A 16,732-nucleotide genomic window follows, 5' to 3' on the forward strand; every position below is an offset into this window, starting at 1 on the left:
CCAACCGATTTAGCCAACATCCCCACCAATCGCTGTGACACTTCTTAAACGAAGGTAATTTGCTATTATTTGTAAATTGGTGTGCCGCTGCCACGTCCGCCACTGTCCGCTCCCGCCGCAGTCGCTCGGGAGCACGGGACCCTCATTGGATCTCCCGATAGCTCCGAGCACTAAACCTAAAAAAACATTAACTCTCGCAACCCAATCTAAAGATCGGGTCTAAGTAAACACTTGTCACATTTACAACCGATAGGCTTTTCTACTGTTCGGAACGTCAGTCGATAAGATATACTCTACGAGCTAACAACTCAATCGGTATGAAAATGTGAGTAGTGTTGTCGAGGTATGGCCAAGTTGAACGACGTCGCGAAAAAGTATTCCGAAGACGACATGATGGAGGCGGAAAGTGAAGAGGAGCTCGGCAAGATAGGGCGCATTATGGTTTGGTTGCGCATCAATCCGAACCTGATTATGTTGAAAGTGACTCTTTTTGTGATGTACGGAGCCACAGCTTCTCTTTTGCCGTACTTGACGATACATATGCAAAGTATAGGACTCACAGTGCCTGAGATTTCTTTTGTGTATTTAGCTTTGCCATTTACTACTTTTTTAAGCCCCCCAATAACAGGTAAGCGGAATTATCTGTAGAGTGTTTGTGTTTGGAGAACTGTGTTTAGTAGAATCTGTTGATTTTAGGATTTCTAGTGGATCGTTTTGGAGAGTACAAGCCTGTTGTGATTACTGCCTTGATTCTTAACGCCGCATTTCATCATTCATTGCTCCTGATCCCGCATCAGGAAACTCCGGGCGTGATGCCGTCGGCATACGTTATGCGACATCCGATCACAAATAGTGTTGAGGTACTCTGTTTATATAAAGATTTATTTCGAAACTGTCCCCTAACGATTTGATCCTCGTTATTTAGTCACGAGATAAACCAGACTCCTCTAAGAATTTAAGCAAATCGTCTTCATCCGGCCTGCATCAGGGCGAATTAACCAGTGTCATAACCTGAGTCCGTATATCTGAATTAGTTAAGGAAATTAAATGACGTTTATTTATATCACATATCAGCTTTGTATCTACTCTTTTGGTATTTTAAGGTTTTGTATAACGAAATTTTGTTTACATACTTAAAATTGCGCAATTTCTTTGACTGTAGTTAGTTTTCTTTGGTTTTCCGTACTTTCACATTATTTAAAATATTGTATTATTTAGCCTATCTGAAATGCTTAATTAATCTTCTTAGTATGTTTAGTTATTTATATATTTTGTAGATATGGTGGAGTCCTTGTCCTAGTAGAGAATGTCCCGACGAGGACGAAACGGTGGATTTTGTACTGGATCGATGTGTGGATCATTGTCATTTGTTCAGACCTACAGAGAGCCCGGCTAGTGATCCAGCAGATGATAAAGACGATCTTGACTTTCATATCAGTCATAAAATACAGCCTCCAAATTTATCCAATAGCAGGTAATTGTTATAATCAGGCTAAATCAGTACACGAATAATATTATATCTGTATAAATCGCATTTTAAGATTTTATTAATAATTGAAACGATTCCTATTTGAAAATTATTTTATTGTTAAGACCAAAATCCAAATTCAGTCATTACTTAAACTCATATTAGTTATGTGTCATTGTATACATAATATGCGAAAAGTCTTACACAAATTAAAAGATAACTATGTCTCTATGGAATAAATATGAAAATACCTAATTAATGAAGCAATCTGTTCGTACTAGATAATAGTTTTTTTTTTTTATTAAAATTTGGCAACTAAGTAAATTTATTTACTATTTTGTTTTAGTCACCAAAACATGACTGAAGATGAAGATTATAATGATGCAGCTTTCTTTTTGATAGAAGTGCATGACGATTTGGGTGAACCAAAAGAACAACTTGGTATAGAAATGGAACGGGTAAGTGTTTTAGTTATTTTTCATTCAAATACAAATAATATTTGAGACAGTCATCTTTTTGATATTTTACAAATACTATGGTATGAGTATAATAATATCGGAATATCCTTCCTTTGATGTACTTTATTTTGCTATTGTTTATCTAATGACTAAGGGGGAAAAATGAGAAGGATTACATTGAAACAATACAAGAAAAACTAATCACAGAAGAAGTACAATATATTAAATATAGCTTTAGTTTATGATTAAAAGAATTACATATTGTTTAATAATTTTAACTGCAAGTTAAAATTTAAAATAACCTTTATGTATTTAGGATGACGATGACCAAGTAACAGATTTTAGATCAAGATTCGGCGAGAAACTTTTAATAGCACAAGGTGTAAATATAACTGCATTAGATAAAGAAGATTTGAGATGCGGTGGTCTTGTTATGGTGCATAATATGACTAAACTCTCCCAGCAGCGTTTGGAAATATTATCAGCTGATTGTATGGTTCAGAAATGTGATTTCAGGTAATATATTAATCTATAAGGATTATCAAAAACAAAAAAAAAATACTTTTCGTTTGTCTGCTTATTGCTTATCTGAAGTTTACATAAACTATGATATCAAAGGTAAATTATCGCTGGAATTTTACAGAAGAGGCGGTCCCGATATATGCCCACCGGATTACAAGGAAAGTGACGATAAGACTTTCTATATTTATTTTTTCTTAAGATTTATGGGAACTATAATGTTGTCTGCTGGCGTTACTATTATGGATCCTATTGCTTTGACTATGATACAAAAGTATGGTGGTGATTTCGGTAGAGAGCGTTTATTTTCTAGTATTGGAATGGCTATATTTTCACCTATTACGGGCATGCTCATAGATATGAGAAGTAAACAAGTTGGTAAGTAGTGGCATCTCGTAATCGTTATCTCCTTTGTCAATAATGTGTTACTGGATGTTTACAACTGCTTGTCGATTGCAGGTTACACCGATTATTCCGCTGCGTTCTATACATACGACGTGTTACTACTAGTATCAGCAATTACGGTTGCTGTAATGCCTCTTGGCGCCAAATTACCAGCGGATAATTTACTACGAGATTTAGTGAATATAATAAAAATGCCACATATAATTATTTTTATATTTTTCCTATTCGCATTGGGAAACTTTTGGGGATTCATTGAATCTTACCTCTTCATATATTTGAAGGAGTTAGGAGCACCAAATTTTTTATTAGGTAAGAAGTTAATTATGATGGTTTTCTGTTGCTTTAAATAAATTTGTAAGTTGATTTATGTAACAAATACATTTATGACAATAATATATCTAGGACACACTAAATATTATAAAAATTTTCCTAAAGAATTAACTATTTTAGATAAAGCACGATTAGGTATAGATTAAATAGTTACAAAAAATGAGGCCAAGTTCAAAATATCTATGAACAAAACATTTTTATGAGCGTAATCTAAAATATTAGATTCGAGACAAAGCATTTATTTTCCACATTATCAAGATTTGAATTTATTCATATAAAGCAAGCAGCACGTCTAAACATTTTTTTATGATACACAGAATGACAAACAAGCTGACTACCTATGTATTATTGGATATCTTTTAGTTAGCTATACGAGAAAAACTTTATAATCCGTTAATAATTAGCCTGACAATGAGATAGATTTTGATGTTAAATACCAGTAACAAATTTAAATTCGATTAATTTATTGAATGTTTCGAGCTGTTACTAATTTCAATTAGAAAGTCTTTCTGAGATAATTTTAACAAATATTTCAAATACACTATAGGGACTTAACGCGTTAATAAAATATACAAACCTGCTTCTTTATTGTAGACGTTTTGACGTGGATTCCTCGACGTCATGGTCACGGCAAGATTGAAATTATTCAATAAAATTATTTTTTAAGCAACTTCAAAATCGTTATCTACGATTTCCGTCATTTATAAATCAATTTGGAAAAAAAATATTTTTAAGAGTATACTTTCAGATTGGGTTCATATAAATTTTATCAAATTCTGTTCAGTAATTTGATTTTAAATCAAAATAACTGATTATGTTCCGATTAAAATCAATGTTTAATTGTACGAAACAGAATCTACTTATCATTAAATGCAAGTAGATTCTGTTTGCAAGATTACAAGTAAATAGATAATATATGGAAATTGTCTGTATAATATTTATCTAACACGTATATAGTAACATCGTTGAAAATGTTTTTCTCAGTAAAATATATACAGTATAGTATATCTTGTGTTCAGGTATAACCGTGACAGTGGGCACACTGAGCAGCATCCCGTTCCTGTACGGCGCTGATGCCATCACCGCCCGCATCGGCCACGTCAACGTTATCATTGTCGCGTTCTTCTCCCACGCCGCTCGCCTCGTCGGATACTCATTTATTGAGTGAGTTTTCTTTCATTGCTTTTATTTTTGTAAAAACCTTAAAATCAGTTATTAAGTGAATGCACGAATTACTATTTGTACTTTACCTGTGAGGTATTTTGAGCTCCCAAATGCGTGATTGCAATTTATAATATGCTTTTAAATAAAACTTTGGAAAAAGAACCTTATTAATTCTTTAGAGAAATTAACATTAAGAAACATTCTAAGTATATGATTTCTTAATTTATTTTATTTGCAACATTTACTGATTATTATATGCATAGGAATTAAAGAGAAAATATTATTTTCTATTATCTGAATCGATAATTTTTTTTACGAGATACATTATTTTAAATATCCATTTAAAATACTTGTTGATTTGGAAGGATTGTGTAAAATTTTGTTTAGAATAAATTACAGTACTGTTGGGTAACAATAATTTTATGTAAATGGAAACAAAGAAAGATAAGAATAATGAGTGTTGAATGTGAGTGCAAGCTGCATTATCTGTTGATTGATTACAGATATGAAGATAACAAAATGTTCTTACGTATCTGTGTATTATAATAATTTGAGATTATATTCCAAAATAAAAAGAAACAATTTTAATCATGATAAAATTAATATGGGGACGTAAATCAAAATTAGTTTTAAATTGGCGCTGATATCGCGTCACATAAAAAGAAAACAAAAAAAAAATAAATACTGTCGAATTAAGTAGGTACTTTTTATAAAGTAACTTAAAACAAGAATATATACAATCGAATTGAGAAACCGCCTCCTTTTTTTGAAGTCGGTTAAAAATTTTACAAATCTGAATGTCTGATCATAGAGGGATCGAATTCTATTTTCATACAATCCATTGATATTTCACGCTGAATTTGTAATGTCCGTGCACACTCGTAAAACTTTACCAATTGGGTATCGAGTTGTACATAGTACACTTATAAAATGAATAATAAAGATTCACGGTTCGATTAAAGTGGAAATTTTAACATTATACCTAAATTGATATTAATACACAGACTATCTTAGAATACTACTACTAACTTTTTTTTTGATAGGTGAAAATGGTATGGTAGCCACGCCCCGCCTGCGTTAACGAGATACGCTGGCGGAGCTCCAGTGAAGGGTGATAGATGAGAATGAAAACAGGCTAGTTAGCCCATCATGATGAATTCATCAGAATTAACCATGATAGTTTCCAGGGAGAACCGCGAGGAGGTCGACCCTGGTTAGGTATATTGCTAGCAATGGGATTCTCACTCTCTATTACTAACAATCCTTTTCCCCCCACTACTACTAACTTAGAATTTTGAATGCAAAAAAGTAACCTTCACCTGAGAAAAGTTTTTGTATTTTTTCATTAGAACGGCACACAGTTTCCGCGTGAGTGAAACTGTAGCTCTTTATACTTGTAACAGGTATAACAAACGCGTATATCTTTGTGTGTGCCCGTTGATATGTCCTTTACAATTTAAATATCATTTGCGGCGGTAATGTATTTACGACGATAAAGCATTGTCAAGTTTATGAGCACAACGACGCGTGGGCGGCATCTTAGTTACTCTCGAGGATACTACGTTAATATAAATAACAAGGTACACATTCCGTTCAGGTGAATGCAGATGATAATGTTCGTGTATTTCTCTTTACCCGACTGCTAATAAAAGGAGGGTAATGCTGTATTATTTTTAAAACTTATATTCATATTTATCCGACGTCTATATACATATATAATGGGAAATTAACGAACTCGTTTCATTAATTTCTCGAACTGTTTTCATTAATTTCCCGTTACATATGTATATAGACGAGGGTAATGCTTTTTGGCAATATCTATATATGTAATATCTATATATTTCAGTAAGTCGGGTTACAGTGCGGATCTCACTGATATTTAACGAATATTTAATAAATAAGGCGTGATTAAAATAACTATGGGAGTGTTTTATGGGTATAATATAATAATAATATGATATTACGGTCCTATAAAAAAAATAGTTCAGTCTTCATTTGTAAAAAATAAAACGTATATAAATATTAAATTGTGTTATTACATACGTATTTGAAATGGCATTAACTAAAGATCCTTGGGTAACAACAAATCTGCTTCGAACATATAAGTACAGCTACACTGAGTGCGCTTAACAAGATAGTCTTTCTTTTGATGCCTGAAGCATCTTTGACTTCCACTATATCGTTAGCAAAAGCATTACAGATACAATAAACCATTGCATCAGTATTCGTTAGTATACTTATCATGTCTTAGCATTATGATTAAAACTCATAAGAATTCTGTACTGAAACATAATATGTAATCTAAAGATTGTTATGTATTTACGTTTGGTCTGCCGTATGATCCCGACGTAGAATGGGCCTCCTTTCCCATTCCCGTAGGTATCGTAAGAGCTGACTAAGGGATCTTAATAGCCGAGGGTGGACAGCAATGTCCTTCTTAAAACATCAGCGAAGCCTAACAGCGGATTGCTACTCGCCTGCTAAACGAGGCAACTACTAGCCAAGTCCCCTTTATACGGGGAGACTTATGTTCAGCATTGGACAGTTAACGTCTGATGGGATTGGGAATCTTCACGTTTATTTTTTAATGTGCGGATAATTCGTCGTTAATATTAAATATGCGACACAGGATGATAAGTAAAACGGACATTGAATACGTACAGTTTTTATTGATACATTGTCTTGTATAAAGTGATTATTTCTTATAATTATTTATATTTATAATAAGTTTACTATTGTAATTTTTTGGAGGAAACAATATAAAAAATAAAAAAGTATCTATCTATCTATCTATAATGGTATAAAGGTAAAATAAAATTTAATTTAAAAAAATAAAATTTCAGTATAGAAATCAAAGACAATAGTTGAAATAGGTTTACAAAATAAACCTATTGGTACAGATCCATAAACAAAAATCCTTCAAATGTAGCGTGAAAAACTACTTAGTGAGTTAACATAGTACGGTCAATCTTTGAGAGTAAATCATTCTCTTTTCCTTTGATGGTGTTCATGAACCATATTGTCTCTGTATACGTTCACCATGATGTAGTAAAAAAAACTTATAAATATTATATGTTGAAATACATACGTCGCTAAACGAATTCGAAATGTTTTTTTTAATGAATGATAATGGGGAGGTAAACCGTGTGTTAGCGGTAAACGCTGGCCGGACACCAGTGATGAATGATAGATGAAAATGAAAAGACAGGCCAGTTAGCCCCATCGTGAAGAATACACCTAGAATTCAGCAAAATAATCCACGTGAAGGTCGAAGGTATATCGTATATATCGGGTATATTATTAGCAATGGGGCTGGTAGTTTGCATTACTAAATTTGTACTAAAGTCGCCTGCTTGAGTAACTCTGTCTCATTCGTGTTTTTGCCGTAAAACTGTTGTGTTTACATGACTGTGTTTCAGTTTGAAGGGTACGACGACAATGAAATTATAGGAAAGAAATTAGAGGCATACCACCTTAGTCCTCAGGAATGGCTACATAGTATACTCTGTTATATCGATGGTACTGTTGATGTCTATAGGTGATGGTTACCACTTTCAATCAGGTGGGCCGACAATATGTTTGTCATTCTAAGTTGCATAAAAAATACTATTTTATTGGATTTCGGCTTTGTATAATTATTACTTACTATTAATCTTATAAACTAATGTAATGAGACCGCAATTTAAAGTGCAAATTTTTACATAAGTAGGTATTTAAATTTCTCATCTCCCGCGATATCAATAAAGACATAAGTCAATACGTAAAATCCTACGACAACTGAGAACTAAATCCTAATATCTGTACTCGGCTTCTTTGTTTTACAGAGTTTTCAACCGACTTCGGGAAAAAGGAGGTTTTTAAATCGGTTATAATATTTTTTTTTTATGGTTGTTACCTCATAACTCCAGTCGTAAACCGATTTGGAAAATATAATTTTTTTTATCTGAAAGGATATGTTTATGGATTGGTTTCATAGAAATTTTATTAAAGTCGGTTCAGTAGTTTAGTTTTAACTGATTTAAATTAATTAAATTACACTACATTTATTTACTATTTCTAAACTATATATATAGATATTTATAATTTTATTTTACTTTTTTTTTTATTAATTACCTTCATGTCAGAGTAGGTCACTAGAGTTATAAATACCATTCCATATATTCTCAGCTTCATCGTTTTCATAACTTGCTGTATATACATATGATAGTTATAATATTGCAGGCATTTATCGGCTGGTATAAAAAAATAACCTTATTGTGTCTTCAGAGAATAATATTAAGGTATATTTTAGGATTATTTATTTATATACATATTTTTGGCGAGTATTTTTGGCGTTCACTAAAAATTAAAAATTCAAACATTATATTTTTTATTATTGCGTTTGATGCTTATAAGCACAGGAATTAAAGGAGAAAAAAAGAAATTTCCATGACGTGAACTCCAGAGAGTCTGGATTCTTTCCACAGACATCATAGAATTTATCTCATTATGACAAGGTCCAGGGTAGAATCTATTTTTCTATAGTATTAAATTTTACTTGTAGTTCTTAAAATTACAAGTAAAATTTAATACTTTAATTAAGGTACACGTTAAAATAATAATATAATTATTGTATACATTTAACTTGATGCATATAGTAATCATTTATAACTTTACCTTTAAGAATATTTTTTAAAATTTGTGTGTCAATTTACTTTTAATACTTCTTATTACAATAATTGAATAATTTATGAATAATTCTCCGGTAATGAAAACATCAATAACATATTGAATTGATCAGAGTGACGGCGATAAGCTAGGTTCCTATTCTATTCTATTAATCTATCTATTAATATTCGTAAACTCGAAATTTGAAAATGGCGAGTGGTACAACTACATGTATTACAATGACAACAGTAATAGTCTTTGACTATTTCATTAGGAATTGTAGTCGTGAGCGAAATATATATATATTTATTTATTTTATTTTATTTTATTACAGAAATTCTTGGTGGTGTTTCCCGTTCGAAGCTATGGAGTCTCTGTCGGTACATTTGATGTGGGTGGCTGCTGCAACCTATTGCGCTATGTTAGCTCCGAAAAGCCTTCTGGCCACACTCATAGGTGTATTGGGAATGGCACATTTTAGTCTTGGTTAGTATATCTTTACTACAGGTATATCGTACCAGAGGGAGACTTTGTACAAAAGTCGATTGCTTGGGTACCTCTGTCCCATTCGTGTTTCAACCGTGAAACAGTTGTGTTTGCATGGCTATGTTTCAAATTGAAAGGAATAACACCTGAGTTCTCAGGAATGGCAACGCATGGGGGGTATCATGGGTGAAACAGTACACTCTGTTATGCCCATGGTACTGCTCATGTATATAGGCGACGGTTACCACTTTCCATTAGGTGGGTCGTCAGCTTGTTTGCCATTCTAAGTTATATAAAAAAGATAATATAATACCATACTAGTAACTTTACTGATATTAGTACTTACCTGCTTACAAAACAATATTGCCTAATATTGGTGCCTGTACCTAGTATAGGCACCAGCTCTCACAAATAATATTGTTAATATGTTCGACAAGTTATAGGTAGTAAGTCCTTAATTTGTTTGTGGTAAGAAATGAATAAATTATAGTCGTAAATGTAAAAGTGTGTTGGTATGATAGTTTTTTTTTTGATGGGTGAAAATGGTATGGTAACCCCGCCTGTGCTAACGGGATACGCTGGCGGAGCACCAGTGAAGGGTGATAGATGAGAATGAAAACAGGCCAGTTAGCCCATCGTGATGAATTTATCAGGAATTAACCATGATAGTTTCCAGGGGGAACCGCGAGGAGGTCGACCTGGTTGGGTATATTGCTAGCAATGGGATTCTCAGTCTCCATTACTAACAATCCCTTTCCCGCCTGGTATGGTTGTTACCTCTTAGTCCTTTAATCGACTACTATAAAAAAAATTGGTATACTCGTACATATTATGTGAGATGGCGAAAGACATAGGTTATGGGACCAATTTATAAGTATATTTAACAAAAAAAAAAAATACAACCATATTGTGAACTTCCTTATTTCTGAAAAGTTTTCATTCAGTAGGATTAGTAATATCACAGATAGTAATATTTAGAAAAAAATGTGTAATTGCATTTGGATGAGTAAGGAATTAAAATTGAATTAGAAAAAACAAAATGAGTTGGATGACACATTATAGAATGAATGCGGAACTGACATGTATTTGAAATTTTTTACAAATGTAATTATTTCTCTGAAACGTCTTTATTACGTTATACTCATATATTACTATGTAGGTAGCTCATATGAAGCTGGCTTGTTATCTTTTATCTTATTTACATATATGTAAGTGGTATTATTACTTTATATACAATACAGAGATAGTTATAATGAATTTGAAAAATTTTAATAGCTAAAGCAGAGGTAAAGTTTGAATGAATGAATGAACGATAACTTTATTTGGTTGAATACAGGTTATTACATTAGAAGTATTTAATTTTAAAAGAAGAGACTGTATTCGACTGTGTGGTGTGTGCGTGTGTGTGTGTGGTGTAAAGTTACGGACATATCTAACTAGTTTATTATAAAATTAATTATAATTAATTAAAATTATTATTTTTGGTTATAAAGATATTTGATTGATTACATGTGTGTGGTTTGTATGTATTCAATCAATATGAAACGGCAGAATGGATATGAATAAAATTTGGTACACGGGTAGGTACATATCTTAATTAACAATGCAGTATACTTTTAATATGGTGATTCACAAAGGCAAAGCCGCGGGAAACAACTAGTATACTATATATAAAAAGATATCACTTGAACAACATTTATAAAAATACATTGTAATGAATTTTCTATTCTAAAAATACTCGATTGTAAGGCAATAAGATAAATGATAATGAACTTTAATCTATATAAAAACATACAATATTACAATTAAATTTTAAAATGTGTTTAGCTAATAACTACTGTTTGCAAACGAATATACAGTTGAAGATAACATTTACGTCATATCAAAATAAATGAACGTGGTGTAAAAATGAAAATAAAAAAAATATTATTAATATTAACACACTAGTTGTTTCGTTATCACATAAAAACTATTGCAACGAATTGTACGCGCTTTTCAGTGACCAACTTAAGATCTGTCGTGTGTTTTATCTCGATACCTACGCCATCTAGAGGACTACTCGTAATTAATTGGTTTTTCTATTTCTACGCTACAAAGTTATGGGTCAGATATAGTTTATAATATTAGTAATGGAAATAGTAAATTATTATTATATATCGGCATAGATTGGGTCACCCCTTCTTTTTCCGGGAGTGTCATAAAAGGCGACTAAAGAAATTTAAAGGTCAAGGCATAGCAGCAGTGTTTCTTTTAAAACATCGCCATGGCCTAGGTGTGGTTGTCAACCCAACTGCCAAGAATGGCTTCTACTGGAAAAACCCTTCTTATGGGAGAGGTTTATGTTCAGCAGTGGCCAATTAATGGCTGATATTATGATGATGATATTAACACATGAAGGGTATCATGAGCATTCATGGTGCTGTTGTCTATAGGCGATGTTTACAATTTTCCATTATATGGGCTGTCAGTTTGTTGCATAAATTAAAAATATTTGTACATTTTCCTCTACAGGAAGGGGTAGCGGCAGTTTTGGTGGAGGTCTCCTGATAGCCTCTTTAGGCACAAGGGAAGCGTTCCGGTACATGGGACTCATTGCATTCCTCGGAGGGATTCTATACGGCCTATTGCATTATTTCTGGCTTAGGAATATAAACATGAAAGGAATTGAAGAGTCCAGTGATCCGGACACAGGTATGTCATTGTACTATTATTAGTACTCGTGTGAAAATGGCACCCTCTAGTGACCTCTGACAAGGCTTACTGGACGACGTTATCGCGCTTCAGTTTTATTCTCGTCGCAGTGTGTGCAGGACTAAAATTAATGTTAGTATACCTTAATGTATAATGTTATATATCATAATTATATTAATTATGCAAAAACAACAGAACGTTTCGAAATAAAATTTTGTACACAGATATGATTATATCTTAGATTAATTAAAAGAAAATTATCCTGCTGCATAATTATTTTTTTTATTATTTTACTAAGCACTTTATTGGATTATTAAGATTTTTTTTTTTATAATTAATAAATTATTGAAAATAGTACAAGGTGTAACTTTTCTCAGGCGAAGTACTTATCAACGAACAATATTGGCGTTTATTTCTTAAAAAAAGTTATTAGGTTAGCTATATTAATCGAAAATTAATTTAATTTATTATTTAAAATTTTCATTCACCATTATAATACTTATACTTAATGTATAAGTATTATAATGGTTAAATATAAATAATTTATATTGACTTCAGAAAGCGGCGAAGGCGACAAATTGAATGGGGAGCCATTGCGCAAGGACGCTGAGACGATGATCTCCTTGGAGAGGTTGCATATGATTACACGGTATAATCCGCTGGGATCTCTCCACTCTTTGCCCAGAGGTTCACGCTCAAGAGTAAGTGTATTTAAATCTACTCCAAGAACTTATAAATAAATATATCTAGACTATTTTTATTGACACTGAGTCTCTTTCGAAATGATTAAAAAATCAAAATCAATATTTTAAAGAACGCATCTTAAAGATGCGTTCTTTAAATTATTGTAGTTGGTGATTCATTATTTATTTCTTACATCGATATAGGGGAATAAATATTTAAACAGTCAATATAAAGATTGTACTCCACAAAAAAAAAACCGATTTCAATTGTGAGAAAACCAGTTATTTTGATTTAAAAAATTAAACTACTAAATCGTTTTTGATAACATTTTTATGGGACGTATCTGTAATTCTTTCAGATAAAAAGCTATTTTTTCTGATAGGGAGAGAACTGACGAAGTTATGAGAAAACAAACATAAAAAATACAACCAAATTAAGAACTTTTTTCTTTTTAAGTCGGCTAAAAGAAATCACGCGTCAGCCAATAGTTGATAATTTTGTAATTAAAACTTAGCTGCTGCCTAACAGGTGGCAAACAAATCCATCAATGGAATCGTTGTCGCTAGCGAGTCCAAGTATTGAAATGTTATGTTATGTTATATGATAACTGTTATGTCCATGGTACTGCTCATGTCTATAGGCGACGGTTACCACTTTCCATCAGGTGGATCGTCAGCTTATTTCCCATTCTAAGTTGTATAAAAAACAATGAGACATCAGACGTTGCTATCTCATTCTACTTCATGGACTGTTGATGGATTCGCTTGCCACTTATTCAGACGGCCTGCGCCTTTAGTGGGTGATTTTAGAAGCTGAGTAACGTTATTCATTTCACAAATTAGATATACTAGAGAAAGATTTTGTACAAAAATTCATCTGCTTTGTGCTTCTGCTGCCAAGTAGTTGTCGTAACTGTATTTCGGTTTGGATACGGCAGTGAGATAATAGCATACGGAGTCATGATATTGACAGGACTGACAAGTAAATTTTGCTATCCATGTTTATAGGCGATGGTTACCATGTTGCGTGAGTTGGACCGTAGGTTTATTTGACATTGCACATTGCCTACAATAAAAAGGATTCATTTTACCTTACAGTTCTCCCAAGGCGATATAAATGAACATTGTAGAAGTCGGAGCGGCAGTAACAGTCAGCGACGAGGGAGTAACTACGAAGGTTCCGCCTCTAAAGTCGATCTCCTACGTTCAGCGTTGGAGATCAGCCATCAGAATGCCAAGAGTCACATTTCAAATCCTGTACTATCGAGTTCTCACAGGCCTGTGCATTATAAGGTATACATATACGAAATAGGCATAGGTAATATGGATACTGATACGATATCTATATATTGGGTTTTTCTGGACATTATTGGCGAGAAAAGGTCGTCACCTATTTCGATATTGCCCATGTTGGTCGGATATCTATTATAGAATATGTTAAAAATCTATTATCCAATATTACTTTTTGGATATCAGACTTTTAACATATTTGTTATTAGACAAGTATAAAGATACTGCTCCAAAAATATATAGCTATTGCTATGTATTACTCACGCCTACTACGTAATACAGTTTATTAGTATATACTTACTCATATTTGACAATCATTTCAGAGTACCTGCGGTCCTTTTTCTGTGATTTGTATAAGAAACGGCTAAAATCAATATTTGACTTTATGACATTAGATTTGACCTTTATAGTAAATATTTAATAATTATTAAATCTTTTGTATCTTATTTAATATAGTGAATTGCAATAGTGAAGAAGACTGTAATATTGAAATAAGGATGGGACAAGTTTTCTGGAATAGGGATTAATTCTTAAGCATAAATTAAACCCTATTTTGTTCCATTGTTCCGGTGTAAAAAAAATCATAAATTCCTTTGCTTGTAATGATGTCTTGTACTCTGGGGTAGTATTCATACAAATTTTGTTGTCTAATCATTAATGTTCTACTGTATACAAACTAGAAGATATGGCAGGCTTTAATATTGTGTTTATTAAGTGAACGTTTTAATTCTTCTAAATCCTTTGTCGTTATATTAAAAAAAAAGAATTTTAATACTATGAGCTGTGGTAAACTGTATAAATATAGGTAACACGTGACCTTATAACTTAATTAAACATTTATCAATGCGAGAAATACCACTGTTATAAATATTAATAAACAACAAATAGACACTAATGCTATAAATATCATAGGACCTTGTTTAAATTCCGTTGTTTGCGTACATTATCACACTACCGTGAGATGTGACGTGTTGTTGCATATTTACAACACCAATTCTGTACAAATAGAAAACATTTGATACATTTACTTGCTCACCAGAGGGAGACTTTGTATAAAAGTCAATTGCTTGGGTACCTCTGTCCCATTCGTGTTTCAACCGTGCAGCAGTTGTGTTTGCATGGCTGTGTTTCAGTTTGAAGGATGGGATATGGCGTGAATTTACTGGGTACAGAGGAATAACACCTGAGTCCTCAGGAATGGCAACGCACGGGGGGTATCATGGGCGAAACAGTATACTCTGTTATGTCCATGGTACTGCTCATGTCTATAGGCGACGGTTACCACTTTCCATCAGGTGGGCCGTCAGCTTGTTTGCCATTCTAAGTTGTATAAAAAAAAAATTACAAAAATTACATTATGTATATACATAAACAAGCCTAAAATGTCTTTTGGATGTTCTTATGAGTATTTCAAGAATAATACTTCTATACCGGGAACTACAAGGCGGATTTTGTATTAATATTTTGTAGTTATTTTATTTTATTAAAATGAAATTTACTATTCTTGTAGCAAGCTCAGAGCGCACCAAAATTGGTGCTGATGGGTTTGGCACAACGAAATAATATATCTCAACCAGTGCTATCAGAGTACGATACTCGTCGACGTGATTCCATACCGGAGGAAGCCGAGGAAGATCGCTTAGTACCACCAACTAAATTGCCAGCTAAGACCAAGAGTGACAACCTACCCCCACCTCCTACATACGACGAGGCAACTGGTGAACACAGGAAAAGTTGGCATTCCGACGACAGTGCACCCACTTAGGCGAAAAAAAATATATATAATATATGAGAATTGTAAATAGTCAATGTAGAATTGATTGGCTGAAACGAGACAAATGCTTTTAAGAAAAAAAAAAAAATCAACACGTTCCGCGTGTTATCAGTTTAAGCGGAAAGCATATTTTGTATAAGGCTTTAATTTATTTAAGTTGTAGATAAATGTATTTTGTTTTAATGTTGTTATCCAATTTGAAATTGTTCTCTCGTATGTCTGTTGTTTTTATTAGTTATAATTTTCATATTAAATTAATGAACCCAGTCTTATATGACATCGATATATTTTTAAAATCTTAATTATTTATTATATAACATATTATAAAAAGTATATTCTATTGTAAATAATATTTAAAATTATCGCGTCCATTTTCATAAGCGTTTGATCGAAAATATAAAGGGATCAAAGTAAATATGGTCATGAAAATGGGCACTTTTCCTTATTATTAATAAATGCATAAAATATTATTACTCTTTAAAAGATTTCCTTGAGTGAGATGAGTTTTGAAGTAAACATGATATGGTTTTAAAATACAGTAGTTTTGAATTCTTACAGCCACAAACAATTTGCAGCTGAAATATTAAATATAAACAAATTGAAAATCTGCTCCTATTGAAAGTCGTAATAAAAACAGATATATACTTTGCTAGACTATAGAATGAACGCTCTTAATTCCTTTTATGATTTTAAACACTTTTATTTCCAACTGACTTCATAAAAAGGTGGAGGTTTTCAATTCGATTCCATTTATTGTGTTTGTTACCTCAGAATTCCGTCATTAACAAACAGATTTCGAAAATTCTTTTTTATTTCA

At 32.4% G+C, this 16,732-nt stretch overlaps 1 protein-coding gene across 1 annotated transcript; it reads left to right on the forward strand.

The window, feature by feature from the left end:
- Positions 1-118: 118 nt before the first annotated feature.
- LOC113518188 (uncharacterized) lies at positions 119-16,385 on the forward strand. Its single transcript, XM_026902988.3, has 13 exons — positions 119-628; positions 697-860; positions 1,278-1,474; positions 1,815-1,926; positions 2,243-2,442; positions 2,570-2,823; positions 2,905-3,159; positions 4,200-4,344; positions 9,326-9,477; positions 11,989-12,168; positions 12,727-12,869; positions 13,950-14,144; positions 15,652-16,385. Exons 1-13 carry the CDS (start codon positions 346-348, stop codon positions 15,904-15,906), a joined length of 2,535 nt encoding a protein of 844 aa, XP_026758789.1. The 5' UTR covers positions 119-345; the 3' UTR covers positions 15,907-16,385.
- Positions 16,386-16,732: the final 347 nt, after the last annotated feature.

The sequence above is a fragment of the Galleria mellonella genome, unplaced genomic scaffold (genome assembly GCF_026898425.1).
Source record: "Galleria mellonella isolate WM207_F2 unplaced genomic scaffold, CSIRO_AGI_GalMel_v1 utg171, whole genome shotgun sequence".
Classification (NCBI taxonomy): Eukaryota; Metazoa; Arthropoda; class Insecta; order Lepidoptera; family Pyralidae; genus Galleria; species Galleria mellonella.